Source organism: Lepisosteus oculatus, chromosome 4 (assembly GCF_040954835.1).
Source record: "Lepisosteus oculatus isolate fLepOcu1 chromosome 4, fLepOcu1.hap2, whole genome shotgun sequence".
Classification (NCBI taxonomy): Eukaryota; Metazoa; Chordata; class Actinopteri; order Semionotiformes; family Lepisosteidae; genus Lepisosteus; species Lepisosteus oculatus.
In genome coordinates, this window is record NC_090699.1 from 14,277,598 (window position 1) to 14,296,700 (window position 19,103).

The 19,103-nt window shown below is 51.3% G+C and overlaps 2 protein-coding genes across 5 annotated transcripts in view; one reads left to right on the forward strand and one right to left on the reverse strand.

The window, feature by feature from the left end:
• The window catches only part of ipo4 (importin 4), a 43,527-nt gene extending 30,711 nt beyond the window's left edge, over window positions 1-12,816 (reverse strand). Inside the window, exon 1 of one of the 3 annotated variants that reach the window (XM_069188033.1) lies at window positions 12,703-12,816. In XM_069188033.1, the coding sequence (XP_069044134.1) occupies window positions 12,703-12,801 (99 nt within the window). In that variant the 5' untranslated portion in view covers window positions 12,802-12,816. Of the gene's footprint in view, window positions 1-2,442; window positions 2,792-12,058; window positions 12,143-12,702 lie in introns of those variants that run through there. The other 2 variants (XM_069188035.1, XM_069188034.1) reach the window with 2 other exon arrangements.
• nanog (nanog homeobox) lies at window positions 11,577-17,125 on the forward strand. 2 transcript variants are annotated; one of them, XM_069188084.1, is made up of 4 exons: window positions 11,577-12,260; window positions 13,062-13,390; window positions 13,491-14,084; window positions 15,909-17,125. In XM_069188084.1, exons 1-4 carry the CDS (start codon window positions 11,990-11,992, stop codon window positions 16,212-16,214), a joined length of 1,500 nt encoding a protein of 499 aa, XP_069044185.1. In that variant the 5' UTR covers window positions 11,577-11,989; the 3' UTR covers window positions 16,215-17,125. The 2 variants fall into 2 exon arrangements, with proteins under 2 accessions (XP_069044185.1, XP_069044186.1); XM_069188085.1 differs by having other exon boundaries at window positions 13,491-13,652.
• Window positions 17,126-19,103: the final 1,978 nt, after the last annotated feature.

A 19,103-nucleotide genomic window follows, 5' to 3' on the forward strand; every position in this document is an offset into this window, starting at 1 on the left:
GTTGTTTTTCACCCACTGAGACTTCACCTGCAGAGACCTCCGCCCACCACAGCCTACTCACTTCACAGCTCGTGTCAATCAATCAATCAATCAAGGTTTATTTATCAAGGCACGAGCAGTACAGCACACAGCGGTGTTGTCGGCAAATGAAATGCTTTGTCCGCGAGCTCGTTGAGAGAACCGGGAAACTGAATGAGAGCCCCACGGCCCTGTCTGCCCTGAGAACCGTCACTGCACTCGCGGACTAGCTGCTGAAAGCTCGCTGTGACATCTGTGGCTGTGAAAGGAGTGGGTCAGGGAAATTATTTATTTTGATGATGTCCGCCACGATTCTGATTCGTTCCAACTGCTCACGACTGGACACGAACCAGTCAAGCTCAGGTGCTCTTCTGGTCATGTGAGCAGGTTGGCACCACCAGTTGTTAAGAGTGTGTTATAGCAAGTCGAAAGCACCACTGTGTCTCCTTTCTGCCAGCTGCTCTGTTCAAGTGGGTGACAAAGCAGGAGTGTGGAGCGATCCCTAGTGCACGTGAACAAGAAATATGATGTGAACTAACCAGAAGTTCACAAAACTACCAACCAAAAATGGTTGATTATGTTTGTGAATAAATCCTGCCCAGTTGAAGGTGGAATAATGCCGAATACAACTGTAAAAGTAAGACAGAGCACCAAGCTCCCTGTCAATACTGTGTGTTCGTGGAGGACTTAATCAAAATATGATCAGGCCATGAGGCTCTTATTCAGTCACTTCCCAGCTTCTCCCCGTTTCTCCTGGCTCTCTGATGGCAGGAACAAGTGTTCCTGGTTCTCCTGTGTCCAGACTCCTCTCTCACACCAGGGCCTCTGCACAGATCTGAGAGGCAGTGTGCCTTGCCGGTCCCGGGTTTCACACCCTGGACAGGACACCAGTCCATCACAGGACACACACAGACACACACTCTCAAACACCCTGGACAGGACACCAGTCCATCACAGGACACACACAGACACACACTCTCAAACACCCTGGACAGGACACCAGTCCATCACAGGACACACACAGACACACACTCTCACACACCCTGGACAGGACATGGGTCCATCGCAGGACACACACAGACAAACACTCTCACACACCCTGGACAGGACACCAGTCCATCGCAGGACACACACAGACACACACTCTCACACACCCTGCACATTAGACATTAGAAATATTGCCCGTGAAAGAAGGAACGTGAAGAGATAGGGAGACGTTCTGTAGATAATTATATCATTGGTATGGCTTGTAAACTGGGGGTATAAAGTCAGTCAGGACTCCCCACACCTGGCTCTGACTGGGTACTTTTCCTCATGGTCTGGATCAGCTGTGTCTGTGAACATAACACAGGTCACAAACAAGAGGACCCATCTCTTGAAAGAAACCTGGGTATCGGCTTCAACAACTTCACAGGGCAGCTGCTTCCACTCTCCACACTTCAGACTAAAGAGACTCAGTTCCTCCAGCCTGTCAGTGTGGGATACTCCCTTCAGACTAAAGAGACTCAGTTCCTTTAACCTGTCAGTGTGGGACACTCCCTTCAGACTAAAGAGTTCCTCCAGCCTGTAGTGTGGGACACTCCCTTCAGACTAAAGAGACTCAGTTCCTCCAGCCTGTAGTGTGGGACACTCCCTTCAGACTAAAGAGACTCAGTTCCTCCAGCCTGTCAGTGTGGGACACTCCCTTCAGAGAGTCTAAAAAGACTCAGGCAGACCACTGGTCAGTCAGTGACAGTGACAGACAGATCACAGGTCAGACAGTGACAGGACAGACAGTGACAGTGACAGACAGATCACTGGTCAGATAGTGACACACAGTGACAGACAGATCACTGGTCAGACACAGACAGATACCTGGTCAGACAGTGACCCACAATGACAGTGACAGGATAGGCAGATCACTGGTCAGACAGTGACACACAGTGACAGAGACGGGCAGACCACTGGTCAGACAGTGACAGGACAGACAGATACCTGGTCAGAGAGTGACACACAATGACAGTGACAGGATAGGCAGATCACTGGTCAGACAGTGACACACAGTGACAGAGACGGGCAGACCACTGGTCAGACAGCGACCAGACGAATGACTCAGATCACTGGACGGATAACTGTTCCTCGGCCTAAATATTCAAAGAAATGAAAACCGTCTTTACAGAGCCCGTGTGAAACCACTTTCTGCGGTACAACACCGACTCTTCACGTCACGTATGAAGTATTAAACTACAGGAGTTTCCATTTCAGTCGGTGGTGACTGGCACCTTAGATTTCAAACTTCTCGAACTTTCACACATTCACTGGCCATTCGAGTTAACAAATAACTAAAAGAAACACATATCAGCCCTCCACACCGAGGACTTTTTTTTTAAAAAGCTTAAATTTAAGTTGTGTGGAGGAACAACCGGGCGGGGGCCGGCGCTGTACCTGTCGGATGACGGCGTTGTCCGGCTCGGTGAGCTGGGAGAGGATGTGTTCAAGCTCTTCGGTCATTGCCGGAGGCGGTGGTTTCTCAACGGTAAATGAAATAAAAGTATCCCGAAGTCACGGCAGTAAGCCCGCTCGGCGGCTGTACGGTAAGACGGGTGGACGGCTGCGGGCCAAGTGCGGCGAGACTCCCCTGTCTGACCGCTCTCTCCGCCTGGCCGAGAGAGACTGAGGCTGCCCGAGCGGCGGCGGTTGGGATTCAAGCCTCGGGGGGCGACTCGCGTGCCGGGCTGAGCGAGAGCCTCAGCGCGGACGCACATGGCCCGGCTGGCAGGAAAGACCAGAGAAAGTCCGAGAGGAACACAGAGCGCCGGGGCCCCGAGCCTCCGCCACAGCGCCCCCTGGCGGAGGGGAGGGCGGCGAGAGAGGTCATTAAAAATTAACCATCAATCAGATATGAGATAGACTATTTCGAAGTGTAAAAATCTGAAAGCAGTGCGGACGTAATTTTTATTTAATTTGTTTAATCTTTTTTCATAACAAATTTATGTAGTAATATGTACCCCTGACGATATTTTGGTCTTGAACTGTTATATGTCCTCTTGTTTGTATTGTAATTTGTGTTCTTTTGTTAAGCATAAATAAAACATTTAAAAAACAAAATCAGATATGAGATCACCTTATTGGCCATATACAATCTCTTGCATCAGGAATGTGTGTTTTCCCAGACCCCAGCTTGTTCTCCATGAGACACACAGACAGGGAGAGAAGCTGGGGGTCAGAGCGCAGGGTCGGCCATTTATACAGCACCCCTGGAGCAGCTGGGGTGAAGGGCCTCGCTCAGGGGCCCAACGGAGTAGGATTCCTCTGCCAGCTGCGGGATTCGAACCTGCAACCTTCCAGCACACAGGCACAGATCCTGAGCCACAGAAAATTAACAACCTGATGTGTGCAGCCCAAATCAAAACACAAGCTCTGGCATTGACTCTGGATGCAGAGCAAAGGGGCCTTTTAATGCTTGAAACTTGTGGACAATCTGGTTCTGTACTGGCTGTCGAATGAGACTCAGTCGGAGAGCCTTGTAATATCACACATGGGGAACGAGACAAGGTCTCCACTGATCTCACTCAGCAGAAGACAGCAGGGGGACGCAGAGGGAACCGATATCCAGCAGCAGGAGAAACACAGAGAAGACGATGTCCTTCGATAACACCACAACTCCAACAACATCCCTCCCTGTTCTCCCGGAGGGAGCACGGGAGATTCTCGGGATAGAAAATGAAACAGGGAAAAGCCCGGAGCCGTGGTTAGCGGGAGACCCTACCTTTCCAGATCCCAAATGAAATTCCCAGAACAATCAGGGTCGGGATCAGAGAAAAGATTCTGCAGTTCCGACACCCAGAAAGCTGGAAAACAGATTTCCCCGGAACCAGCCGAAATGTGGGAAAGACAGCTGAGGCCATGGTGTACACAGGTCGGAGAATCCCGCTCTGGGGAAGGAATGGAGGCTCCTCCGCAGGAATTCCCTTCCCGCATTTCTGCTTGTGTTCCAGACCTCACCGATCCCAGTCGGGCCAGATACATGCAGATGGAGGGAGCGACGCTCGTCTGGCTTCCTCCAGGGAGGCCAGACCACCAGCGGTAAGACCTGACACGCTCACACTCTCCAAAGAGAAGGGAGGGGTCGCTGGGCGAGGGCCGCAGCCCGGCCTCCTCAGCACTACGGACAGGAACGCCCACAGGGGAAGCAGCAGACATCTCGCTTCAGACAACAGCCCTTCCAGCGCACGCAGAGACCGGGGAGCGCACAACGTGCTAAACACACAGGCAGAAGAACGCGCCCCAGAAATAAAATAATTAAAAATCCACAGCAGGGTAGAACACCTGTGGGAGAAACAGCACAGCGCCCTGTTGCTTATATCCGGTAGAACAGAGGGGTTTCGTCAATTTCCCTACGGGATTGATAAAGCCTGATCTATCCATCTTTTTAAGGAACGGTCAGTGTGTGCCGTCAGCTCATGGACAAAGGAGGCAGTGTGGCGCAGCCCACTGGGAGAGAAACCTGGCCCCGGCTCTCTCGTTTCCACAGGAGTTACGGCGCAGAAGGCGTCTCGGAAACCGGGCCGGGCCGGGGCGGAGCGCGCCGACCCCCTGGCGCAACACAGGCTGGGAAGCCGAGGGAGCAAGACCGCCATGCGCTCTGTTACCAGGTGGTGTATACGAGATATCAGGCCAGCAGCCACATCACCCTGCAGCTCACACACTGACAGCCCACTGGAGCTCAGCAGGTGTGAGCCTGGTCAGTACCTGGAGGGGAGACTCCTGGGACAAACTAAGGCTGCTGCTGGAAGAGGTGTTAGTGGGGCCAGTAGGGGGCGCTCACCCTGTGGTCTGTGTGGGTCCTAATGCCCCAGTATAGTGACGGGGACACTAGACTGTAAACAGGCGCTGTCTTTCGGGTGAGATGTAAAACCGAGGTCCTGACTCTCTGTGGTCATTAAAAATCCCAGGGCGTTTCTCTAAAAGAGTAGGGGTGTTACCCCTTGTGTCCTGGCCACATTTCCCATTGGCCCTTACCAATCATGGCCTCCTAATAACCCCCCTCTCTGAACTGGCTTCATCACTCTGCTCTCCTCCCCACTGAGAGCTGGTGTGTGTGAGCAGACTGGAGCATCATCACACTGGTGGTAGTGGAGGGTATCCCCATTACCTGTAAAGAGCTTTGAGTGGATTGTCCAGAAAAGCGCTATATGAGTGTAAGCAATTGTTGTTATTATTATTATTATTATTATTATTATATCAGCAAATACAGGAGGCATGGGAGAGGCAGGAGGAAGATCCAAATGGGAAAAGGAGGTGAGCACCAGCAACTGAGGCAGGCTCAGGCATGCTGTTAGACTACCGCAGGAGACTACCAGCTCTCCTGCGTGGAGAGGACACGCACAGTCTTCATAGCTGGGAGCTCGGGGCGGCCCCGCTACCAGCCAGGCGTGACCGGCCAGAGAGTAAGGACTGTCTGAGGAATCATGGGGAACAGCTCCTGGCGAATCGCGCACGTGATGAAGGCATACCGGGGGCAGACTCTCGGGGAAACGCCCGAGATCGCCTCCGCCGGATGAGAAGGGGACCCTGGAATTCAGAGTACGGCTCTCTTGGGAGGAGAGGAGACACAGGAGTCTGAAGCCATTGTAAATGTCGCGCGCATTAAGAAGCGCTCGTTTTAAATATCTCGGGATTGCTCAAGAGACAGGTGAAGGGGGTCAGATACAGCCCGATGGACCTCGGGTGTCTGTGAAAGTCACGACCGATGCTGCTGTCAGTTCTCTGCCACCAGTTGATTACTGTATAACGAGCCGGTGACGAGCAGGAGAAACCGCCCTCGGACATCCTGTACGCCCTGCAGAAGACAACACTGGGAGTGCTGGGCAAGACAGCGACACACCGTCCCCACCGAACCAGAAGGAAGAGCATTTCAAGCTTGTCTGGCGTTTAGTATCATAAACACTCCCAGCGCCCCCCAGCTCTGACACACCTCTCCTAGAGGAGACAGCCCGCTGCGGTCTAGAGCCCCCGAACTCGGACAGTCAGCATTTAGAGCATAAAACCCCAAACGTGCCGGGTGCAGTCCGGGGTCTGGAGAAACACCTTTTCCCAGGGGAGAGAAAGTTCAAGTTATTTTTGACGGTCTCCCCTCCTGCCAGCTGTCGGGTCAGACTAAAAATGAATGACAAAATGGGGTGCTCATAGAGTACAATGGAGAGGGAATGCTAATAGAGTACAATAGAGAGGGAATGCTAATAGAGTACAATAGAGAGGGAATGCTCATAGGCTACAATGGAGAGGCAATGCTCATAGGCTACAATGGTGCAGGAGTGCCCACAGACGGCAGTATAATAGAGCAGGAGTGCTCATACACTGCAGTACAATGGAAAAGCAGTGCCCACAGGCTATCCTGGAACAGAGAGAAAAACAGCTGAAGGATTATAATACCTGACTCAAACCTTAAAACCAAAGACACCGTTTCTGGTAAATCCCCTAAATGTACACAAAAAAAAACAGGGGAATGGCAAGGAAGGACAGGTCTTCTCCACGGAATAACAGGCCAGGAATATCCAAACGCAGGGAGAAAAACAGAGTCTCTCCGGGGAATTAAGAGCTCACGTCTCAGTATTTCTTACACTCAAACCTTAAAACCAGAAACTGCGTTTCTATCAGATGCCCTGAGGTTGGAGCGAGAGCCGTTTTGCGTGGGCCGACGGAGCAGGGATACGGAAACAAACCCAGAGATTCACAAGGGAACGGGCCTCACAGGGGCAGAGAGGCAGGCCGCGGGAGAGCGCGCGCTCCGCGGGCCGCACGGACACCGGCCGTCCGCGGCTGGACAGCCTGGGCTTCGCGGTGCGCCCAAGCAGAAGGGGGCCGGGCTCTGCAGCCCCACTCCCGTCTTTCTGCTCAGAGCCCGCTGCGCCCCCTGCCTCCCGAGCTCAGTCTTCCAGGGCCGCTGCCTACCTGTGGACAGTCGGCTTCCAGAGCCTGAACCCTCCCAGGGGTCCGGAGAAGGACCTTTACCGAAGACACACCAGCGGCCTGGACTGCCGGCCTGTCCAGGGCTGCTTTGCTCGTCCCTGCGATGACTGTAAACACATTTAGGACAGGAGACCGTCCACAGCCCTGAGAACCGTTCTGCTGCGCGGTGTCAGGAAACAAGCGCTCTTCCCCCCTGCTCTGTCCTGGAGAGGACCCATTAGCACCCATGAGTAACCAAACCTCACCATGTGCTGGAGCTCCCACCTTCCCTTGTACAGAGGCAATAATTATTATCTCATGTCACCTCACAGTATATTTATTATTATAATGATTATTATTATTATTATTATTATTATTATTATTATTATTATTATTATTATTAGTCCAGGTGGATATCGCTGCATCAGCATGTGCAGGCTGCAAAGGAACAAGTGAAGAGAAGAGAGAAAACACAACATTTCATCTGTGGTGCTCCACAGCCGAAACGTTGTGTCCCCTTTCTTCTCTTTTCAGCCTGGAACAAACCTTTACTTCTCCATGATTATTATTATTATTATTATTATTATTATTATTATTATTATTAAAACACCCGTGTCTTCCAGAAGCAGGAGCCTCAGTGCTGAACGCAGGGATCAGAAGATCTTTGCCCGGTGCTGTGTCAGGTCTGCCAGCTCTGATCTGGGTACTGGCAGGCAGGACAAACGAAACGAAAATCTGACCCCTCTGCTTCGTGTTGCGAACGAGAGCAGACAGAGTCCAGCCAGTGTCCCGAGTCGAGTGGCTGCGGGTCTCAGGCTCGATTTCAGGCATAAAAAACTCAACAAGCGCAAAAAAAAATCTGTTTCCTCTCTTTTCTTTTCTGAAATGTCGACGCCCGCCACCCAAGGCCCCAAACATGTCACTGTGTTTCCAAGGAATAAATCTGTATCCGGCTCTGTTTCACCTTCTCTTGCATCTGTCCCTCCTGGCAAACTGCCTTCAATCAATTAAAACAACTCCACTGCTCATTTTCACGGTGGTTTCCGTTTACTCAAAGTGTAGTTACTATCGTATTCATTTTTAAAATGAATGTAATGCTTAAAATGAATTCGAATATGAACGTAGTATACATATCATTTGTATTTTATTATTAAACTCACTTAGTGTATCTAGGTACTCAATGACAAATCCTTGATTTTGGAGTACTGAGTCATTTGAATTATTATATTGAGAGATAAGCTTGTACTAGCTCATCCGACTGTGATATAGGCTGTCTTTTTTCCCTATATTTCACAATTCCTGGCCTGTCATTCCACAGAACAGACCCGCCCTTCCTCCTCACTCTACCTTGGAATAGCTGTAGTTATTTTGAAGACAAGGGGACTTTCAAGAAACGGTGTCTGCGGTTTTCGGGTTTGAGCAAGTAACGCTCCCCTATGAGCCTGTAATTGTTCCGGTCAGGTGCTCTCCGGCCGCTCTCTACATGCTAATGACCTCGCGGCCCCCCTCCTCCTTTCTTCCAGTATTTTCAAAAAGGAAAAAAAACCGCCACCCCGGAATTCAGGAATTCAAACCCGACTCGAAGAACAAAACCCGCCGTTTCGCTCTTTCTCGGCCGCCCTCCGGCGGTGGTGTTTCAAACCCGCGGCCGTGATCGCCCGCGCATTGTTCGCTGGCGCTGCTTTTGTGTCCGCCGGCCCCTGAGTCGGGTCCGAGAAAGGTGTTAAACTCTTGGTGCGCCTGGGGGGGCTCAGCCAGCGTTATAGGTGAGAACAGGTCGTGAGCGGTTTGTTGCGACGCCGGGGAGTCCGGAGGCTCGAGTCGATCACAGCTCGTTACCGCAATAAGGTCATTTGAGCAAATTAGGGGCTTGAAATGGACCCCGAGCGCCGCGGCTGTTGAACGGCCATATCCCAGTCCTGTCATTTCTGACTGTGGGAACCCCTCGCTGCGGAGCGGGCCGTGTGGTCTTCATCACAACAGGCCACAAGAAGACTGCTCCTGCGCCGGGGAAGGGAGAGGAGAGAGGGGAGAGAGGAGAGAGGGGAGAGGAAAGGGGGGAGAAAGGAGTGAGGGGAGAGGATAAAGGAGAGAGGAAAAGAGAGAGGGGAGAGGAGAAAGGAGTGAAGATAAAGGAGAGAGGAAAAGAGAGAGGGGAGAGGAGAAAGGAGTGAGGGGAGAGGGGAGAGGAAAGAGGGGAGAAAGGAGTGAGGATAAAGGAGAGAGGAAAAGAGAGAGGGGAGAGGAGAAAGGAGTGAGGGGAGAGGGGAGAGGAGAAAGGAGTGAGGAGAGAGGGGAGAGGAGAAAGGGGAGAGGAAAGAGGGGAGAAAGGAGTGAGGATAAAGGAGAGGGGGGGAAGGAGAAAGGGGGGAGTGGAGAAAGGAGTGAGGATAAAGGAGAGAGGAAAAGGGAGAGGAGAGAAAGGAGTGAGGGGAGAAAGGAGTGAGGGGAGAGAAGAAAGGAGAGAGGAGAGAAAGGGGAGAGAAGAAAGGAGAGGACTGTGTGTAGTCCGCTGGGCCTTCTTCAGACCCCTGAAGGAGTCAATTCAATTCAGTGTATTCTTATATAGTGCCACACAACAACAAGGCTGCCCCAAGGCGCTTGACAAAGCAAGTGACCAGGCAGGCTGTGGATACAGAGCAGAAAAGACCAGAAGACAACGAAGGAGAGGAACCAAAACCTCCTCAGTAAGGAGAAAAAAACCTCTAGAGGTCCAAGGTCCACTGGCTGCCCACCCCTCTGGGCACGCTAACATCATACAATTAAAAAAAATAAAGGAGTCTCCACACCCTCTCCAAACGTCTTTCCCATCTCCACTTTCCCTCCTGGCCAACACAGCTTCCCACTCAGATATTAGAATTCAGATCTATTATGCGTGATATCTTATTCTACATAACATTCTAGTGTACTCGTTTTGGTGCATTATAAGCAGTGGTGAGCACTGCTGCCTCCCAGCTCTGGGGCCCTGGGTACAATTCCTGGGGTGCTGTCTGTGTGGAGTTTGCATGTTCTTCCCTTCTTTCCCGTGACTGGCTGCTGGGACAATTGGCCCCGGTGTGTGTTTGTGTGTGCGTGTGTGTGTGTGGGAGGCTGGGAGGGAGAATGTGAGAAAGGGAGAAGGAGAGCTGGCCAGCCGGCCCAGCTGTGTGCGATCAGTACAGTACCGGTAGGTCCAGTACAGCCGAACACGACACTAACAGCTCTGAGTCTGTGGCTCACGAGCGCTGCTCTCTCACCCCTTTGTGCTCCAGTCAGCTCCTCTGTTCAAACACACAGTGAAACCCGGGACCGGCAAGCCTTAGCACACTGCCTCTCAGATCCGTGCAGAGACTCGCTGGCAGGTTAGCGGGCCCTGGTGTGAGAGAGGAGTCTGGACACAGGAGAACCAGGAACACTTGTTCCTGCCATCAGAGAGCCAGGAGAAACGGGGAGAAGCTGGGAAGTGACTGAATAAGAGCCTCATGGCCTGATCATATTTTGATTATGTCCTCCACGAAGACACAGTATTGACAGGGAGCTTGGTGCTCTGTCTTTTACAGTTGTATTCGGCATTATTCCACCTTCAACTGGGCAGGATTTATTCACAAACATAATCAACCATTTTTGTTTGGTAGTTTTGTGAACTTCTGGTTAGTTCACATCATATTTCTTGTTCACGTGCACTAGGGATCGCTCCACACTCCTGCTTTGTCACCCACTTGAACAGAGCAGCTGGCAGAAAGGAGACACAGTGGTGCTTTCGACTTGCTGTAACACACTCTTAACAACTGGTGCTGCCAAACTGCTCACATGACCAGAAGAGCACCTGAGCTTGGCTGGGTCGTGTCCAGTCGTGAGCAGTTGGAACGAATCAGAGTCTTCTACATGGATTTTAATGGGGATTTAGTGTCGCTCGTGTGGGTTTACGCCTGTGAGCAGACATTTTCAGGAACTAATCGGTGCGATTGTTGTACCTGAACAAGGTACAGCACTCACAGCTGGGACCACGAGGCCTGCCTTTACAAAAATCTCTTTCAGATTAAAATTCCCCGGGATGGCTCTCCGCGAAGGGGGAGGGGGGAGGGACTGGAATCTCATCTTTTTGGACACTTTTCAATCTGAAGATCTAAAAAAGCAGAAGAAATCCGAAAAAAAAAGTTCTTGCTTGTGAGAGCACACTCCAGTTTTAAGCATAGGAATTAATTTTGCACATATTTTATTGTTTTTACAGTGACTATGATCAGCACATTTTGCACACACCTATGTATTTATTTTTATTTATCTTGTTTGTCTCTTGTTTTATAACTATTCTGATGTCTGTTTTGCTTGTCTTGGGCTGGACTGCTGTAACACATCGATTTCCCTACGGGATTAATAAAGTATTATCTATCTAATGCAACAACAGCAGAATCCTCACTAACCTACAGGAATATTATTAACAACAGCAGCGGGTAACACGCTCGCTTTCCAGAAGTTCAAACCGAATAGTGCCCAAAAACATGAAAACATGAGTTTCTGGTCTCCACCCCCTTTGTCAAGAGCCATTACAGTGAATTTCAATTTGAATAAAACGGGACGACAGCAGCCACCAGCACAGCCGCTCAGAAGTGGGCGTGGGAGTGGGAGTGGGAGTGGTGTGGAGGCGGGGCCGTCTCTCGGCCTCGGTCAAGTCCGAACAGATGCAAATGGCGGGAGGCCTCGCCCCACTCGCGGATTGGCTGCGACGGGTACCGCGCACGCACACGCCCCCGCAGGCCCCGCACGCCGCCTCGGCCCTTAAACACCCGCGGCGCCGCCGGACACCGCAGTGCTGTCGGAACGAACCCGGAGTCGAGCGGCGAGGACGAACTGACACTTCGCGTCTGCAGGGCCCCGGCAGTTGGAAACCGCGGACGCTCGCCGCCCGTCTCTGCTTTCTGGGAAGACCGGCGGGGAGAGGCGGTTCAAGACGACGGATTTGGCATCAGTTCTTTCTGAGGAGTGGTGGTGGTGGGGTGGAAAGAACGCGTTTTTCTTTAAATTAAAAAAAAACGTATTTTGTAACGCTTCTAAACCGGGAGAAATGGAGGAATGGAACTCGCTTCCGAACTACAGCTCCGCCTATCACACCTACGCTTACGGCATGACCTACCCGCCGCCGCCCGTCCAGAATCACCCGTCCTTGGGCTGGAGCGGCACCGGCTTCACCCCCTCCGGCTCGGACGGCCTCTTCCTCGACGTCCCGCCGACGGCACCCCAGAATGCCCTGCCTCAGGACGCCACCCGTGTTCCCGGGGTCCCGCTGGCTGGATCCCCGAGCGACTCCTCCAGCGAGACGGAGCCCAGCACCCCCGGTGAGTGCCCGGCGAGCCCCTTCTCTCTAATATCCCGTATTGTCACTTTTTATTCGCATCTGAGTGTTTCTGTACACGCGTGTTTTCCGAGTCTGGGTCTCCGGCGGTTCCCAGAGACACGGTTGTTTATCCGCACTGCCGGCGGCGTGGAAAAGCAGGGAGACGCGTTTCTCTCAGACTTTCTCTGCCGCCTTCACCGGCTGCGTGTCTTTCTTGACCGAGTTGGTTTTGTATTTGAAAGCGCCGGATTTTCGCGTAAAAGTCTCACGATGTAGCTGTGCGTGTGAAAAGCGCTGCGTGTTTCAGAGAGAGGCGCTGCGGCCCCTAGACTGCAGGTCGGCGTTGTTGGTTTCTATCGGGAAGCAATCCCGCATTTCCACAGCGCAGCGAGAGATGTAGTACTGTGCCCCCGCTGTGTGGGTCAAATCAAGGATTCACCCACCTGCAGCGCCTGTCCTCCTGCTGAACACGGGGTGCGTGCGTTTTCCACGCCGCGGTGCCTCACGCCGTCCTCGGAGGGATCAGGTGGCGACGCGTCCATCTCTCTTTTTCCTCTTTTTCCCTCTCTTCTCCGTCTCTTTCCGTTATGTCGCCACTCTTTGGTGCGGACAGTGTGGAGTCTGGCGCCCCCCCGTGGCCGCCGGGAGAACTCGGTGGGAACAGAGAGGGGATGTAACACGTTTCGGTGGATCTTCTGTCTCCAGTTGGAATGAATCCGTCACTTTAAACGATTGTGTGTCTATTTACGGTGCTTTTATGTGTCCTGGGGTCTGACCCTCTCCTCCGCTCTCTGTGTCCCAGACTCCTGGAGCTCGCCCAGCGCCGACGAGAGCTACGCCCTGAGGCCCCCTCCCGCGCCCTGCAGCCCGGCTGAGACTGCCTGCGCCGAGCCCGTGCCTGCTCCCTGCAGCTGGGCCAAAGGTGCAGAAGAGCAGGGGCAGCAGCAGGGGGCACTGCTGGACATGGACCCAGGTGCGGCCCCAGCAGCTGGGAAACGTGCCCGCAAGCTCCGCACGGCTTTCTCCGAGACGCAGATGACTGCGCTGTGCGAGCGCTACATGATCAAGATGTACCTCACTCCAGCAGAGATGAAGAGCCTGGCTGACAAAATCGGACTATCTTACAAACAGGTAACGGAGTCACTCCATCCCCCAGTACAGAGCGCCCTGTCTGTGTGTGTGGGACAGACCAGTGCAGAGCGCCCTCTCACCATCCCCTGTCTGTTTGCAGGTTAAGACCTGGTTTCAGAACCGCAGGATGAAACAAAAGAGGCAGCAGAAGACTCTGACCGAGGGAGAGGAGCAGGTCCCCAGCTCTGGGTACCCCATTATTCAGCCTCTCCTCTTGGAGAGCTCCAGCTCTGCGTACCCCAATATTCCACCTCTTGCCTTGGTAAGCACTAGCTCTGCTTACACCAATATTCAGGCTCAGACATCGGAAAGCTCTGCGTACCCCAATGCTCAAGCTGAGGCCTCAGAAAGCTCTCCGTACCCCAGTATTCAAACTCAGTCATTCGAAGACTTGGGCTCTGTCTACCCCAACTTTCAAGCTCAGACGTTGGAGAGCCCCACCTCTGTGCACGCCAGTGTTTCACCTCAGACCTCAGAAAGCCCCACTGCTGTGTACCCCAATGTTTCACCTCAGACCTCAAAAAGCTCCAGTTCGGTGTACCCCAATATTTCACTGCAGTTCTCGGTAAACCCCAACTGTCCCTACCCCAATATTCCACTTGTCACCTCGGAAATCCCCAGCTCTCTGTACAACAATGTTTCACCTAATATCTTGGAAGGCCCCAGCTCTGCGTACCCCAATATTCCACCGCAGGTAAGCCCCAGCTCTTCTTCTCTTGATAATTCTGCTTGACTGTGTGAGTTGTGTGTCTGGATAAGAGAGTCTCTCTTGTAGTGTCCAGTGTGTCTGTATTAACCCCTCCGTGCAGTGTTAATGTACTGGAGTGTCCAGTCAGTCAGTGTGTCTGTATGAACCCCTCTCTCTCAGTGCAGTGTTAATGTACTGGAGTGTCCAGTCAGTCAGTGTGTCTGTATGAACCCCTCTCTCTCAGTGCAGTGTTAATGTACTGGAGTGTCCAGTCAGTCAGTGTGTCTGTATGAACCCCTCTCTCTCAGTGCAGTGTTAATGTACTGGAGTGTCCAGTCAGTCAGTGTGTCTGTATGAACCCCTCTCTCTCAGTGCAGTGTTAATGTACTGGAGTGTCCAGTCAGTCAGTGTGTCTGTATGAACCCCTCTCTCTCAGTGCAGTGTTAATGTACTGGAGTGTCCAGTCAGTCAGTGTGTCTGTATGAACCCCTCTCTCTCAGTGCAGTGTTAATGTACTGGAGTGTCCAGTCAGTCAGTGTGTCTGTATGAACCCCTCTCTCTCAGTGCAGTGTTAATGTACTGGAGTGTCCAGTCAGTGTGTCTGTATGAACCCCTCTCTCTCAGTGCAGTGTTAATGTACTGGAGTGTCCAGTCAGTCAGTGTGTCTGTATGAACCCCTCTCTCTCAGTGCAGTGTTAATGTACTGGAGTGTCCAGTCAGTGTGTCTGTATGAACCCCTCTCTCTCAGTGCAGTGTTAATGTACTGGAGTGTCCTGTCAGTGTGTCTGTATGAACCCCTCTCTCTCAGTGCAGTGTTAATGTACTGGAGTGTCCAGTCAGTGTGTCTGTATGAACCCCTCTCTCTCAGTGCAGTGTTAATGTACTGGAGTGTCCAGTCAGTCAGTGTGTCTGTATGAACCCCTCTCTCTCAGTGCAGTGTTAATGTACTGGAGTGTCCAGTCAGTCAGTGTGTCTGTATGAACCCCTCTCTCTCAGTGCAGTGTTAATGTACTGGAGTGTCCAGTCAGTCAGTGTGTCTGTATGAACCCCTCTCTCTCAGTGCAGTGTTAATGTACTGGAGTGTCCAGTCAGTCAGTGTGTCTGTATGAACCCCTCTCTCTCAGTGCAGTGTTAATGTACTGGAGTGTCCAGTCAGTCAGTGTGTCTGTATGAACCCCTCTCTCTCAGTGCAGTGTTAATGTACTGGAGTGTCCAGTCAGTGTGTCTGTATGAACCCCTCTCTCTCAGTGCAGTGTTAATGCACTGGAGTGTCCAGTCAGTCAGTGTGTCTGTATGAACCCCTCTCTCTCAGTGCAGTGTTAATGTACTGGAGTGTCCAGTCAGTCAGTGTGTCTGTATGAACCCCTCTCTCTCAGTGCAGTGTTAATGTACTGGAGTGTCCAGTCAGTCAGTGTGTCTGTATGAACCCCTCTCTCTCAGTGCAGTGTTAATGTACTGGAGTGTCCAGTCAGTCAGTGTGTCTGTATGAACCCCTCTCTCTCAGTGCAGTGTTAATGTACTGGAGTGTCCAGTCAGTCAGTGTGTCTGTATGAACCCCTCTCTCTCAGTGCAGTGTTAATGCACTGGAGTGTCCAGTCAGTCAGTGTGTCTGTATGAACCCCTCTCTCAGTGCAGTGTTAATGTACTGGAGTGTCCAGTCAGTGTGTCTGTATGAACCCCTCTCTCTCAGTGCAGTGTTAATGTACTGGAGTGTCCAGTCAGTCAGTGTGTCTGTATGAACCCCTCTCTCTCAGTGCAGTGTTAATGTACTGGAGTGTCCAGTCAGTCAGTGTGTCTGTATTAACAGTTCTTTTTTTTTTTTTTTTCCAGTTTCGTGGCTTTTACTCCACAAGCCAGTTTGGGAACCAGGGGTATTTCAAGAAGAATCCACCACCCTTCTACCCCTCTCAGCCCTGTTATCCCTCCCGTGTGAATGTGGGTGCCGGGTCTCTGGAGAGCTGGGCGCTGCCCTCTGCTGGGCGCTTCAAGTATGGCAGCCTGAATGGTCCCATTAGATACAGCGGCAAAGTCATCGGCTACGAGTGCAGCACTGCTCCTCTCCAGCCCCAGGCCTCTGCCACACTCCCCCAGTGGGGAGGAGAGGAGCTGCAGATCCCGGCCTCCTTCAGGAAGTGAATTCTGCACTTGTCACGTTTTTAATTGTTTAAATTAAACGCCTATTTTTAGAAATTGCACATCTTTTTGGCTTCCGTGGGGGAGGAGAGAAGGAGTTGCCGTTTTTAGAATTTTGTAAATAAAAACGCTCAAGGCTTGTTAATGAAGTCACGGAGACAGAAATGGACTGTATGACCAGTGAGTGCAGAGACATTTTAAAACTGTTTTGGATTATACTGGATTAAGAAATCTTAAAAATGAACTTCACCACCGAGTTGGGGTGAGTCATTGTATTGTGTAACCTCTGTGTCAGATGTACATACCTACGTGGTAGATAACTTTTTGCCCCCGATTCTTGTACATGGGGAATCAGAAGAAGTCTTTAAATTGTCCTAGAGGTGAGCTAGAGCGCCCCTCGTTGTTTGCAGAGCTGGCGGTGGAATTGCTGGCACCAGTCTTGTGCTGGTACTAATGGGGAATGAGCCCCAGACCTCTACCGCCTCCCCAGTGGATAGAGAGTGAGCTGCAGCTCTTCACTTCCTCCCAGAAGTGAATACTCCTCTTTTAATGCTTTTCATTTTAAAAAAAAATATGCCAAATTTATTTAAAAATATGCCATCTCAATTTTTCTTTGGGGGGAGGGGGGTTGTGTTTTTATTGTATCGTTACAATTCTGTACTTTAAAAAAATGTTCAAGGGTGTATCAACTGAACCGGAGACCGAAACGGACTGAGGAGAACAGAATCAAGCTGTTGGACGAAACTGGATTAAAAAATCTTGTTCTTGAAAATTCACCTCAGCTCCATTTCGCGGTGAAATGTTGTCTCATAATTTTTTACCTGCATCCTGTGGGGTAGCTTTGACGTTTTACTCCTCGATTCTGATCTGTTCAAGGGGGCGCCCTCCTTAAAAATAAATGCTTATCGTCGTCACACTGACTGCCAGCGTCCGTCCTTGTTTACAGACCACGGTGTGGGTGTTGAGCTGTAACCTGCGCCTGCAATGAACTCACCTGGAATAAAGACAAGGTCCAGGGGGGGATATATTGTGACTCTAGTCCCACACTGTTTCCAGAACTATCTGGCCCAGGAAAACTGCCTTCCCGAGTAATTTCAACCCCCTCTCGAGTGGAATAACACTCCGTCAGCGCTTCTCCACAGCAGGTGCCTCCCGTCACGACTCGCTATCTTCTGCTGCGGTTTCCAGAAGTCGCCTGAGGAGAAAACTTTATTAATCTATATAAACAAAAAAATAAACGGAATAAAACGCGGCTCGGGTACGGTAACGGGTTCGGCGAGGCGGCGCTCTGCGCGTCCTCTCCACAGGCGCGCGCCAGGCGCAGAGCGGGAAGCGCGGCGCTCGCGCGACAGCGAGCCGGACCGGTGAGTCGTGACAACTTCACGGGTTGGCCGTGTTTGGCGTCTGTGTGTCTGTGGGCGATGGGCCGTGCAGTTCCGTCCGGTGGGGACGGAAAAGACCGCATAACACCTGCTTCCAGGTCCCGTAAACCTCCAGCCCTTTCTACTGGTATTGGTTCCGAAGAAGCTTTGTTCCCTCTGAGGGGTGGTCTTCCGTTTGTCTTCAGCGAGCAGGAGATTTCGGCCTTTGCTTTCCATCCTTCTCCTTCGCCCGCCTTGACGAGTCAGAGGAACACGCGTGTCTGCGAAATAACACGGGCAAATGCAGTACGCTCAAAGGCGTGGCGGGTGTTCATGAAAATCCTCCTACTGGAGCAGGACTGTTCTCCTGTACTGGACTGTAGCTCCTATTGTAACAGACTGTTCTCCTGTACTGGGACTGTAGCTCCTATTGTAACAGACTGTTCTCCTGTACTGGACTGTAGCTCCTATTGTAACAGACTGTTCTCCTGTACTGGGACTGTAGCTCCTATTGTAACAGGACTGTTCTACTGTACTGCGACTGTAGCTCCTATTGTAACAGACTGTTCTCCTGTACTGGACTGTAGCTCCTATTGTAACAGACTGTTCTCCTGTACTGGACTGTAGCTCCTATTGTAACAGACTGTTCTCCTGTACTGGGACTGTAGCTCCTATTGTAACAGGACTGTTCTACTGTACTGCGACTGTAGCTCCTATTGTAACAGGACTGTTCTCCTGTACTGGACTGTAGCTCCTATTGTAACAGACTGTTCTCCTGTACTGGACTGTAGCTCCTATTGTAACAGACTGTTCTACTGTACTGGACTGTAGCTCCTATTGTAACAGACTGGTCTACTGTACTGGACTGTAGCTCCAATTGTAACAGGACTGGTCTACTGTACTGGACTGTAGCTCCAATTGTAACAGGACTGTTCTCCTGTACTGGGACTGTAGCTCCAATTGTAACAGACTGTTCTCCTGCACTGGACTGTAGCTCCTATTGTAACAGACTGTTCCCCTGTACTGGACTATAGCTCCTATTGTAACAGACTGTTCCACTGTACTGGACTGTAGCTCCTATTGTAACAGACTGTTCCCCTGTACTGGACTGTAGCTCCTATTGTAACAGGACTGTTCTCCTGTACTGGACTGTAGCTCCTATTGTAACAGACTGTTCTCCTGTACTGGACTGTAGCTCCTATTGTAACAGACTGTTCCCCTGTACTGGACTGTAGCTCCTATTGTAACAGGACTGTTCTCCTGTACTGGACTGTAGCTCCTATTGTAACAGACTGTTCTACTGTACTGGACTGTAGCTCCTATTGTAACAGACTGTTCTACTGTACTGGACTGTAGCTCCTATTGTAACTGGTCTGTTCTCCTGTACTGGACTGTAGCTCCTATTGTAACAGGACTGTTCTCCTGTACTGGACTGTAGCTCCTATTGTAACAGACTGTTCTCCTGTACTGGACTGTAGCTCCTATTGTAACAGGACTGTTCTCCTGTACTGGACTGTAGCTCCTATTGTAA

Excerpts from the sequence above, each read along its gene's own strand:
- nanog (XM_069188084.1), top strand. The coding sequence starts at position 11,990 with ATGGAGGAATGGAACTCGCTTCCGAACTACAGCTCCGCCTATCACACC. Across the intron at positions 12,261-13,061 it reads GACGGAGCCCAGCACCCCCG|ACTCCTGGAGCTCGCCCAGC; the intron begins GTGAGTGCCCGG and ends TCTGTGTCCCAG. Across the intron at positions 14,085-15,908 it reads ACCCCAATATTCCACCGCAG|TTTCGTGGCTTTTACTCCAC; the intron begins GTAAGCCCCAGC and ends TTTTTTTTCCAG.